The 12,180-nt window shown below is 36.1% G+C and overlaps 1 protein-coding gene across 1 annotated transcript in view; it reads left to right on the forward strand.

The window, feature by feature from the left end:
- The first annotated feature begins 9,316 nt into the window (after positions 1-9,316).
- The window catches only part of ANKRD22 (ankyrin repeat domain 22), a 32,650-nt gene continuing 29,786 nt past the window's right edge, over positions 9,317-12,180 (forward strand). The window contains exon 1 of the mRNA XM_044754721.2: positions 9,317-9,588. Coding sequence (XP_044610656.2) covers positions 9,568-9,588 — 21 coding nt within the window. The 5' untranslated portion in view covers positions 9,317-9,567. The remainder of the gene's footprint in view (positions 9,589-12,180) is intronic.

Here is a 12,180-nt window from a genome sequence, read left to right on the forward strand (position 1 = left end):
GATATACATGCTAACAAACTTCTGTTTGGCTTTCTCTTGTTGATCTGTCTTTTGTTACAGAGCCCCAGCCAAGAACCTGGAAGGGTAGAAGGAAAAAGACTTTTTCCTCCTCTACAGCCATATTCCATTCTAACGCTATAATTTATCAAGTCCTCTTCCTTCACTTAATTCTCCTGTCGGCCTAGAATAGGATTTTTCTGCTTTAGTACTATTCTGAGATGGATAATTCTTTTCTGTAAGAGGCTATCCTGGACACTGTAGGATGTTTAGGAGCATCTGGCTTCTACCTTCTAGATGCTAGTAGCGTGCCCTCACTTCTAGTTGCAACAACCAAAAAGGTCTCCTGACATTGCCAAATGTTTTAAATTTTCAGTTAAACAACAATTTCAGTTAAACAGCATATAATTTTTTATCATAAGTATATCCCATGCAATATTTCAGAAATTTATCTAAAAGTCAAATTTAACTGAACATCTTGTATTTTTATTTCCTGAATCTGGCAGTCCTACCTGGGGGCAAAATCCTCCCTGGGTGGATGCTCATTGGCCTAGAGTTAAATATAAGTGTTTTACCAATTGCAATGAGTCAACTGTTTTTTAATTGGGTTGTTTTTAGAGTCGACCATACATTGAAAGAGTTCATCTTTCACAATTATGATGAGTATTGTGTCTTTAGAACCAGATTTGAGGTGAACGGGAGCAGAATGTGCCACTCCAAAATGTGCATGGAATTATTGGCATGTGAATTATTTTGAGCTGAAGGCAATCAAGACCCAGCAGATTCAAGAAAAACTTTTAACTCTCCCTTAACTACCTAAAATAACTTAGATAGGGGGCCTGGCATAGAAAGAGAGCTATTGCCAGAGATAACTTTTTATCTGAATGACCTATGTGTATGGCAAGTCAAATACCTAATTACCAAGAATCTGCTCTTCTGTCATCCTGTGAAGTATCTTCTTCCTCTTTGAGCTGAAGGCCCCTCTCCCATTCCTTAGCTCAGGACAGTACATAAGCCTCAACTGTCTGACTTTCCCTTGGGTCTCATATTTTTATGGGGCTCCTGCACATACAAAATTAAATTTTTCTCCTGTTTATCTGTCTTATGTCAATTTGATTGTTAGATCAGCCAAAGAACCTAGAAGAGAAGAATGGAAAATTTTTATGCCCCTACAGGTTTTGGTAACCTGTGAAAGGACCTGCACTGGCTGGACACTGCTCCCTCCAGGGCTGCTGCAGCTGAGAGATCCTGAGACCTCTGACAAGCATCAGCATAAAGTAAGAATTCTTACCATATTCTTCTCCCAGATCACTACCTGCAGGGTCCAGTGGAAGTGAGAGTCCTTTTTTCTTTTCTAAATTTAGATTAGCAGGGGAAAATATTTGTGTGAAATAGCTCCTTGGTTGTAGTGACTCTGGTAAAAATTGGTTATGAGTACTCTTGTTTTCTATTGATCCTGTTCTTCCCAGAGGTGGTCACTCAGCCTTCATCGTTTTGTTAGTGCTGGAAAAGTCCTATTCCAATAGCACCTGCTGGGGATCACAGACAACAAAGTTCTCCTGCTTTCTTAGGCTAACTTTGGGTGTGAAATTTCTGGATCTTATGAGGGCTGCATCTTTTATACTCTCCTTTGGGATGCTTCTTGTGTGCATAGTTAAGCTATAAAAAGGCTTATTGGTTTGAGTCGCTGTTGAGATTAATATAAGATCCTACTAGTCAATGGCCAGATGGAGGATCCTTTGAATTGGCTACATTTGAAAGAAAAAAATTTGAGAGGACTCTCATCCTAAACAATTGTTTTACTGGTACCTATGGAAAGACCAAATTAAAAAAAAAAAAAAGAGGACAGAAAGGAGTATAATGGCTAGCCTTAGAGACCCCTTTAACAAGATAAAAGAGCAGAAATTAGAAAAAAAATTAATGTTCACATCTGACATAAAATCCCCTTCTCAAAATCCAGCCCCATCTCTCTGTTTTAACTTCTCTTTCACAAGATTTACACAGAACACTTTGGCCTGATCTCTAGGCCCAGGGTATACAGGTTACTTCTGTAAACACTAAAAGTGAGGAAATGAATTTAGGAAAAGCACCTGGGACAGGTAACAGGACTCGATTTTCTGTTCTTACCATCCCTCCTTCTTTCCAGGGCTCTGTAATCAGGCTCTGCAAGCTTTAGGCCTTTCTATGCAATGTCTGGTGCAGATATATCCTGGACTGCCACTACAAAGGATTCACGTCTTATGAACAGCAGTAGATCTTTTACATTATAAAGGCCTTTTGCTTCTACTTTCAGAAGATCCTCCCAAATTTAGAGAAGAGCTAGAAAGATCAGTAACCATTCACGACCCCACTCACAGGGACCTTGATTAGCTACTAAGGGGTGTTCTTCCCACCCATAATTATACTGTAGTTAACAGACAAGCCAGACAGCTCCCTGAGGAAAAATCTCCCTCACAGAGGAGACAGATGACTAGAATTTTTCCTAGGCCCTCCTAAAAAGGATCAGCTGAAGGCTGATATTCATGGGCCAATAGAAGCAATAGGAGAAGTTTTCCCCTGAAGATGAATTGATCCAAGTTTGAATTGTGCCCTAAGAAAGAAGACCTTTTATTAAACACTGTCTACAAACCTTACAAAGGCATATTGAACTAAAATCTTTTGATTTCCTTCTTAGTTGGAAATCTTTTCCCTGATGTGGAAAAGCAAATTAAAGATAATGAGGTTGGATGAGTAGATCAACCTATGATTTGTTTAGGTTGCAACCCAATTCTTTGAGAACTTGAGAGCAACTCTCCTTATCTTACAGACCTTTACAAAACTATAAATGCAGCTCTAGAAACAGAGTCCACCTATTCCTTTTTACCAGTTCCCAAACCTCCCATATTTCGCAAAAGACTTGTAAGTGTTGTGAAAATTCTGGCCTTTGGAAACCAAAGTTCTTCGTGGAGGAACCTGCATTCTTACACCGTGCCTTTGAGATGTAAATGTAACTCTTTTCTGTCAACTCATTAAAGTACAGATTTCAAGGAGGTAATTCTTATCAGAAGGATAACAAAAACGGGGAGAGGTCGGTTGAAACTTAGCTGAATGCTTCTCCACAAATATTAGTATGTTTTCTTATACCTAATTCATGGTGGTAACTTAAAAAACGGAAGTTATATACAGCATCTGTCTGTATGACATGTGTTCGCATCTACATGTTGTAGAAGTGTGCTATATTCTACCTCCAAATGGTATTGCTAAATTAATTTGTAAAGAGATCTAATTAATTGGCTTAAAAACAAACAAGCACTATGTAAATTAAGTATGCTCTTAGAAATATAGAAACTTAACCAAAATATTTTTTAAGTTCATGTGATCTGGGACAATCTTCAGTAAATAAAAGCTAGTTGAAATTTGTTGATTTAACTAAACTAGACATGTCTTTAGAGTTATCAACACTAAGCATAATGCTGACATAACTTTTAATCTACCTGGGTTTATTAGTCAGATAAGTTCACGTTATCTCTGTTGCAAAATTTGTCAGCAAGAAAAGTAGTTTGAGATGGTGGCTGAATTTGTCTAACATCTTTGTCTAACGTCTCATGAGGTTTTCATGGGTGGTTTCATTGGGAGCAAGTGACTTAGATAGATGTAAGTGGGATAAGAGTTTTTAGGTGAATTTTTTCCCACAGTAATCATGTTTTATGGTATGTATACTTAGTTCCCCAAATCTCTTTGGCAACTTACACTCTTAGAGTTTTGCTAAGTTAAATGATATAAATTCACTGAATATCTAGATCATGTTTAAATAACAAAAGATACTGAAACATTAATTACTGAACATGAGTTTATTCAGTTTTGCTTTCCTTTTACAGAGGAACTAACAATATTTGGGACTCTTAGTAAAGATGTTTTGTGTCACACTGGAAAATTTACTAGGAGGAAGAATATGCTTCCAGAAATTATGAAATGCATTCATAAATTTGCTGCTAACAGAGATTTACTTCTTAATTTTCACCAGATATTAAAGTTTCTAAGGGTTAAAAATTTTAATTAACATATGTAATTAAAACTACTGGAAATAATAGGGGAAACAATTGTGTATGCAAGAAAAGTAAACTATGTTTTAGCTAAGAGAAGGCAGGATGTATGGAGATGTGTTTTTGTTAAGGGAAAAAAGCAAATAATTTTTACCTGGTTGTTTCAGAAAGGGAAAGAGAGAGAGAGAAAGAATGTTACCTTGTGTGGTCAAGTTGGCTAAAATTGAATGAATTTATCATGAATTTTTTAAAAAAATAAGCTTTGATATCAATACTGCACTTATGCTTAAGTAAAACTAAAACAATCATCTTTAATATGATCAAAGTTTTCTTGAACTATTGGTCTGCTCTTGATAAGAGATTGTAAAAAATTTTTCTTTTTTTCTTTATTTTTTAAGTAAACTGCCCAGAAACAAAGATTTTGTGACTTGTAAAAATAATTTCCTATGTTGTCTTTGTCAGGTATTTTGGTTTCTTAAGACAGCTAAGTCTTCTCTATTAAAAGAGTTAAGTTTTTCTTTTTTTATTTTTACAACTATTTAACTTTCTGTATTTGCCTGCAAAGTCTTTGTCAATGTCTTTAAATAGATAACTACATATTGTTATACAGTGACCAATGATCCTAATTGACCAAGTGTTTCTAAAACCTTTTGATATTTTTGACAAAACTTCCAAAAATCAAATTCTAAATGAATTCTTTGACCTCAACCTAACTTTGAGTTGTTCCAGATGTTCCAGAGGGCCTCTGGAACATTTCAAACGATTTGTTCTCTCTCCTTATAAAAAGGGAGATGTTAAACTAATTAGGCTTCTTTGATACATTAAATTACATGGGAAGCATTGCCAAATAAGTAATACTAAGCCTTCTTTATGTTATATTTGTATAGATATATAAGTGTTCCAGAAACTGTATGTAATTGCCGGAAATCTGATACGTCCTGGTATAATGTTATCGATCATAATTCTAGTTGTTATCTTAAAGTGTTACATGTTATAAAAATAACCAAGTTTCCTTGTCAATTCTATTATAATGAACTCTCATCAGACCTTTAACTGTGGTCATTTTTAAGTCTTTGGCGTTTATGGAGAGTTATTGTTTTACTCTGATGCTTTTGCAAATATGTTTTCAGAGATTCATAGGAAAGACTCTGACAAATACTCTAGAATATAGGTTTCTGATAACTTAAAGATCATACTGTTGAACTGGGTAAGAATTTGCAGAACTCTAACAGAGAAACTGATGGCTTCATAAAACAGCTAGTGAAAGATCAAGATCAATGAGAATCAATTTCATGGGACCAAATGAAGTGATGAGAATGATTATAATTTTTGTGACTTTTTGTTTGAAATTGTTGGTTCTTTTATGTTTTGTTTTTTCAGATTTAAGGAAACCTTCTCCTCTTTTCTCTTAAGCTATCAGCAATTTGGTAAGAGACAACTTTGTGAACAAAGATGATACACTTATCTTTTTCTCCCTTCCTGATCCCTTCAGGATTTGGAAACTCTTGGTGACTATTCTTATGTTCATGGCAATACAGTTATTTACATAAGTTCAATAAGAATCTGCTCTCCTTGTAACAGGAAAAAATTGGAAACGTTGGTTGTATTGCCAAGGCTTTGGCTGGAATGTCATTTTTAAGAATGTGCATAGAATCAGATATGACCAGACAGCTTTAAGGAACTAAAGCTGACTTTATGGAGCCAATTAAGGCATCTTGGAAAAATTGGCCTGGTACCTTGCTTACAGGGTTCCCAGCAGCCTTACCAGGCAAATAAGGAAGGTCAGTTCCTGGCAGACTTGGGAAAATTTGGATATTTTGGGGACCTCAAAATGAGAGGAATTCACCCAAATCTATAGGTATTGCTGGCAAAATCTGATGATGAGACCTTGGCTTGGCTTCTTAGCCTCAAGAGGCTTTTAAAAGTCCAATCTGAGATTCTCTATAAAAAGTTCTAGCAAAGCAGATTTAAAAGAGCCTATATGATCAATCACTATTCTTGCTGTACTTATGTAAATAATTAGGCCAAATTTATTAAAACAAGGCTTACTTTGCAAACGAATTTGTCTTACTGTAGTTATCTTTGATAAAAATGGAGGTATTTATAAAGAGAAAAATTAAGTTTCAGTAATACACCTTTGTGGATACCAAATTCTAGTGGTGTTAATTGTCTTTGGGCTTTTGTTTTCTAACAGTAAACTGGACTAGATCTTGAATTCTTCTAGTTTCCTCCAATATTTGGCTACAACTCTTCAAACTAACATTTCCAGTTTTTCTCCCACTCGTCTGACTTGGAATCCTTGAGAATTAAAACTGTCTTTTTTCCGAAGTCATGCAAGCTAAAGCCCAATAACTTGATATAAACTTTAGAGAAATCACCACAACAGCTCATCTATAGACAATCTTTGTGCCTGTTGCTCTATGGGCCACACAGAAAGATCACTAGAGATATTCAAACTGCAAACCAGGAAAATCTGTCAGATTGCCACTGCCTGCCTTCACTACATCTGAAGATGTTTTAAGCCTGACATCCATAAATCTTTGACTGGCTGCCCTCTAGACTCAGATTGGACCTAACTTTGGGAGAACAACCGCATCACTACCTCCTGAAATGAGACGCAACCGTTTAACTGAACTGATCTATTCTCAGGACTAAGAGATTTGTTCAATGAGATGGAACGATCTACCAACTCAACTTCTGGACTGTGAAACTTCTTAAGAAAGTTTCAAAGGTGAGACTGAAGGGGAGAAGAATATGCCGCCCCAAAATGTGCCACTTTGGCATGTGGATTACTTTGAGCTGAAGGCAATCAAGACCCAGCAGATTGGAAAAATTCTTTTATGTCTCCCTTAACTACCCAAAAAAATTTAGATGAGGGGCCTGGCCCAGAAAGAGAGCTGTTACCAGAGACAAATGTTATCTGAATGACCTATGTGTACAGCAGGGCAAACTTTTAATTACCACACATCTGTTTTTCTTATTATCCTTTGAATTATCCTCTTCCCCTTTGAAGCTCCAGATCCTTCTCCCATTTCTTAGCTCACGATAGCATATAAGCCTCAATTGTCCAACTTACCCTTGGATCTCATATTTTTTATAGGGCTCCTTTATGAACAAAATTAAATTTGTTTCTCTCCTGTTAATCTGTCTTGTGTCAATTTGATTGTTAGACTGGCCAAAGATCCTAGACGGGAAAATTATTTTTCCACCCCTATGTAGGGGAGGAAGAAAAATTTTCCCTTCTACCTTTCTAAGTTCTTGTCTGAGATACCCCTGTAACAAAAGACAGATTATTAAGAGAAAAATAAACAAAAGTTTAATAACATGTATACGTCATGTTATCTCCTCATGAAATACTAAGGAAAACTGAGTAAACTCTCTAATTGACCAAGCCACCACCTTAAATATTCTGTTAAAGATAAAAAAAAGATGTTGGGGGAGGGTCAGTTATGAGTGGTTACCAGGAAAAGCATGGTAAACAAATGTAAGGTTTGTTATGTAGATTTGTTTGTGCCTTCTTCATTGATAAGAATTTCTGAAGATTCAGAGTCATCTTCTCTTCCTGGTACAGGGAGGGAGACATATTTACAAATGAAAATTTCTTTTATAAATGTAAATATGCCTTACAAAATGGTAGATTCTACTCTGTTTTCAGAGATTCTCCTGTATGTTTTCAGTTTCTCAAAAGTAATCAACTCAAAATAATCTTTATGCCCAAGAGGCATATTTTAGGGTGGCATATTCTGCTACCCTTTAAGACGCAGTCAAGAGAGAGATACAGAACCCAATTAGATGAATTGTAGTCCTGACAGGAAATTAAAGAAACCTTTTGAGTTCAGTCAGGGAGGAAAGAACATGGAGAAGGAAGCTAGCAGCAACCTTAGCAGGTAGTGAGTGAAGAATTCTGTCCACACAAATATGTTAAAAGAGGTTACAAAAGAAACCAAAAGGAGTTACAAAAGAGTTGCATTATTGAGAGAAGTACCCAATGGAAATAAAAATATTATGTCAGTGAGAACAACTCTTTTAAATGTCTTAAGAAACTAAAGAAATGCAAAATCAAACCAAGCCAAAGAGGAAGTCAGCTGCAATCTTAGTGGCTACTGTAGACTTCCTTCTCCAACAAAAGAGTTGCCAAATTCTTAAAACTCCTGGGAGGTTGGCCTCAAAGCCAAGTCCATATAAAGTATGTAATTCTTGTTATAACAATTATAAAAATAACTCATTATGTCCATCAGTGGAGTAAGAAGAGTTTCCCTGAATGCATGTAGGCTCAGGCCTTGGATCTTGGTGACTAGAGTTGGCCACTAAAGAACCTTAACTGATTGAAACAATCACATCAATTTCTTTGTGATTATTGAATTGTTTCTTTCATAGGTGTGTGTGGGTGTTTTAATCTGGGAAAGTTAAAAAATTTGCTATGATTGTGTTAAGTTCAGAGAAAACGTGATTATTTGGTATTATATTTAGTATATAAAATGTTTACAATGTTTAAGAGATTTGGTATATTTGCATGTTTGACTAAATGGCCTGGTGATTTCTTTTAAAATGTATGATAATCTATTCTAGACTTAAGATTTTTAAATTGTATGTTATAAAATAATTTGGCTAAATTTGTAAATAGTATTAGAATATTTAAGATAATAATATTTATTATATTAGTATAATTTATTAGATTTACAAGACTGTTTATTAGCTGTGAAAGTATTACTTAGGCTCAGAATTGAAGTGCTTAAAAAGGAAAATTAAGTATAGTAACGCTATAAGTGTAGTTTAAACCTTTTAAGATATTTTGATTAACTAGGATGTAAATACAGTTGATTCTTCACAGTTTAGTTTTTTCAATTTGTGGCTCAAACTTTACTCAAAGATGTCCTTGAAAGTGATTTTGAACATGTTTATATATATAACAATATAGCTCATAATTGACCTTGTTATTATTTATTATGTTAATTAGTTTATATTAATAAAAAACGTCAAGCAATAATAAATAACTTATCTATACTTAAAGATAGCAAATAACCCCTCGTGACGGTTTTTAAGATTACCTTTTGTGAAGGTTGAGCCCTTTGGCAGAGATAATGGTTCTAACAAGGAAGTTTGTTGGTCTCTAGCGTTTCTCAATAGCCACTGAAAACCAGATTTTAATTAGGAAATTTCGCACCCACAGTATCCTATTTTGAACCCTGAGTCTTTCTTGCCCGTTTGAGACCTTTCCTTTCGCCCTCAACTTTGCTTCCTTCTTTCTGCATGCTACCACTGGCAGAGCAGATATGACTCAGAAACCGGTTCCTCTGGGTTGTAACATTAGATGATGCACGAGTTGGGTCATTACACGGTAAACTAATGCCTTTGTTTCATTGGGTTGGGCTCTGTAGAAGGCAGCATTGCTGGAAAAGCTCTCACAAGTGTGGGAAGAAGGGGCTTGCCACTGGCCTGGGCTTCGAGTAAACTTTCTCTCAGTTGGGAAGGATTTGGATATTAATCAGAAATATCTCCAGAAGATTCAAGAAGCTGTAGAGGTGAAGTAAGTCTGTGAAAGACCAGCATGGGGATCCTTTACTCTGAGGTATGTAACCTTTCTGGAAGTAAGATTGCAAAGGTGTTAAGAGTTGTTCATGTTTCTCAAATGTAATTTCCTGTCCCTGGCAATATGTCTCCTTTTCTTCTGTTTAACTTTTTGTGTGATCATTAAGTCAAAACAAAGTCCTGCATGTTCACCTTTTTGCTATTTTTAATATTTTACAGCAAATTATTTTGCAATTCTAAAATGTTAGCTAGATGTAAGTAGAGAGTGATACATGCATTCCAAGACGTTCAGATGTTTGAGGAGGTAATTTGTATCTTTCAAAATCTAGTTTATAAAAATTGAATTAATAGAGTTGTGCTTTTCTGATGTCAAACATCCAGGGGAAAAGTGAAATTGCACCCAATTGATTTTCTAAAGATACAAAAGATAGACTGATTTTTCATGGAACCGCATGTACAGAGTAACACCTTTCAGCTTGGTATTTAAAAGAAAATTCACCTCTAGCAATTATTAATAAAGACTTTCCCTGTACAGAAGAGAGATAAAACAGAATATATTTTTGATATTTTGAGTTTTTTCTTTTTAATCTGATGGATACAAAAATGCTTTTTCTTGTGTTGAAAGTAACCTATTCAAATCAAGTAGATTTTTCATAACATTTCAAAAGATTACAAGCAAGTAATGTTTAAGCAGGAGTACAATAAATGTAACGACATTCATGATTTCCTCCCTCTCCTCTGTAGCATAATTAACCGGTTAGTCTGCATTTCATTGCAGATGCTCAACAGAACCTCCTTAAGTGCTTCTTCTAATATTAAAGGCAGTTTCTCCTTGTTTGCAGTTATTTCTAAAGCCAGGTGTGTGTGTGTGTGTCCTTCTATAGTAAACGTCCTCTTTGATTAGTTTATAATTCTAGATGTGTCTTGCTCAGTAACTTTAGTCTGGTGAAGACCTCATGTATGTGAAAATGACAGCATATGTAATGTTCTAAAATGCTACTCTGGTATTTCTCAAACTTCAGATGACCTGAGTGTCAGGGAGAGGAAAGTGTTTAAAGAACAGTTTCAAGGGCGCCCACCCCTGGGAGTCTGTTTCACTCAATCTATGGTTGGGTCCAGAGACCTACTTTTTAGGGGAGCATCCCAGGTGATTCTGATGTGGGTGATCAGTTTACTACTCTTGGGAGAGAAACACTGCTCTAGGCTAGTGCTTTTCAAATTTTAATGTGCATACAGATCACCCAAAGATCTTGTTCAAATGCAGATTATTATTCCATCTCTGGGTGGCCTAAGATTATGCATTTTAGCTCCCAGATGCTTATACTGTTGGTCTGTGGACCATGCTATGAGAAGCCAGGCTGTAGTCCAGGCCCTGGGAATAATTACAGCAAAAATGTCTACGCATAAGGAGCGCAAATTGTTTGCTGATTGGGTGTTGATTTGGCAAGTGGTTAACGCAAGGCAAAGCAAGGCAAGATATGTTGAGTGATTATAAATATCAATGAGAATATCCCCAGAACTGGAATAAATGTTTCAGTTTTCAGATATATTGAGGACAAAGCAACTTGGAATTTATGATGATGTTTAAAACAAATCACAAGAACCACACACATACAAACACATACACATACCCCTGAAAAACCCCTACCTTACCTAGAAGCTCATAGGTAACTACTCAAAGCTCGTAATTAATATTTAATTAAAGATAGTCTAAGGTAGTGTTGGAATAAATGTTGTTGCCATGCAACAACTGGACTTTTAAACAGGGCTGATTCATTTAAACTCTTATCGAACAGTTTTTGCTCCTACTATTTACAGTAATAACAAATATTTAATTATGCTTGATATATACATACCAGGCTCTGTCCGAAGCACCTTATGTGTATTCCCTCTTTTAATGCTCACAATAACCGTATAAGACAGTCGCTATTCTTGTTTTCAAATGAAAAAACTGAGGCAAAGATAGTTTAAGTGACTTGCCCAGAGTCAGGCAGCTATAAAGTACTTACTGGCTAGAGACCGGGGGCTGGGATATGAGACCTGTGTTTGTACATTCAGAGAAATTCTCCTTACATCACCAGGGAATGGGCTAAGTTCTTTTTCTACTTGCTGTCTCAACAGGGGCATCATACTCCAAAAAGGAGCTGGTCTTAACCATGCTGCTATTCTCTAGTACTGTTCCCTGCTAGGATATAGCCTTGCCCTTTTCCCTTAGTGAAAAGAACGTGGTAAACTATATCCAAGTTCCAGTGAGGGGCATTCTACCCCCACCCTGCGGAGAAGTGGTGTATCGCAAAGTAGTGCAAAAATTGGAAAGAAGGAAGATGTATAAGAACTTAACACAAAGAGCTCAGGAATTCAAGCTTACGGAATCTTCAGACTCTTCTGTAGACTGCTAATCCTGTCAGCTGTTGAAACAGACCCCAAGAGGAATTTCTTGAAAATCATATTGTAATGATGTATCCCTTTAAACTTCGGGAAGGTCTGACAGTAAGGTTATCTCTGAGCAGATGGATACATACACACCAGACACACATCATGTATGTACACACACACAGACACACACACATACATACTCCTTTTTTCTTTTGAGGAAGATTAGCCCTGAGTTAACATCTGCTGCCAATCCTCC

The sequence above is a fragment of the Equus asinus genome, chromosome 2 (genome assembly GCF_041296235.1).
Source record: "Equus asinus isolate D_3611 breed Donkey chromosome 2, EquAss-T2T_v2, whole genome shotgun sequence".
NCBI classification, from domain to species: domain Eukaryota; kingdom Metazoa; phylum Chordata; class Mammalia; order Perissodactyla; family Equidae; genus Equus; species Equus asinus.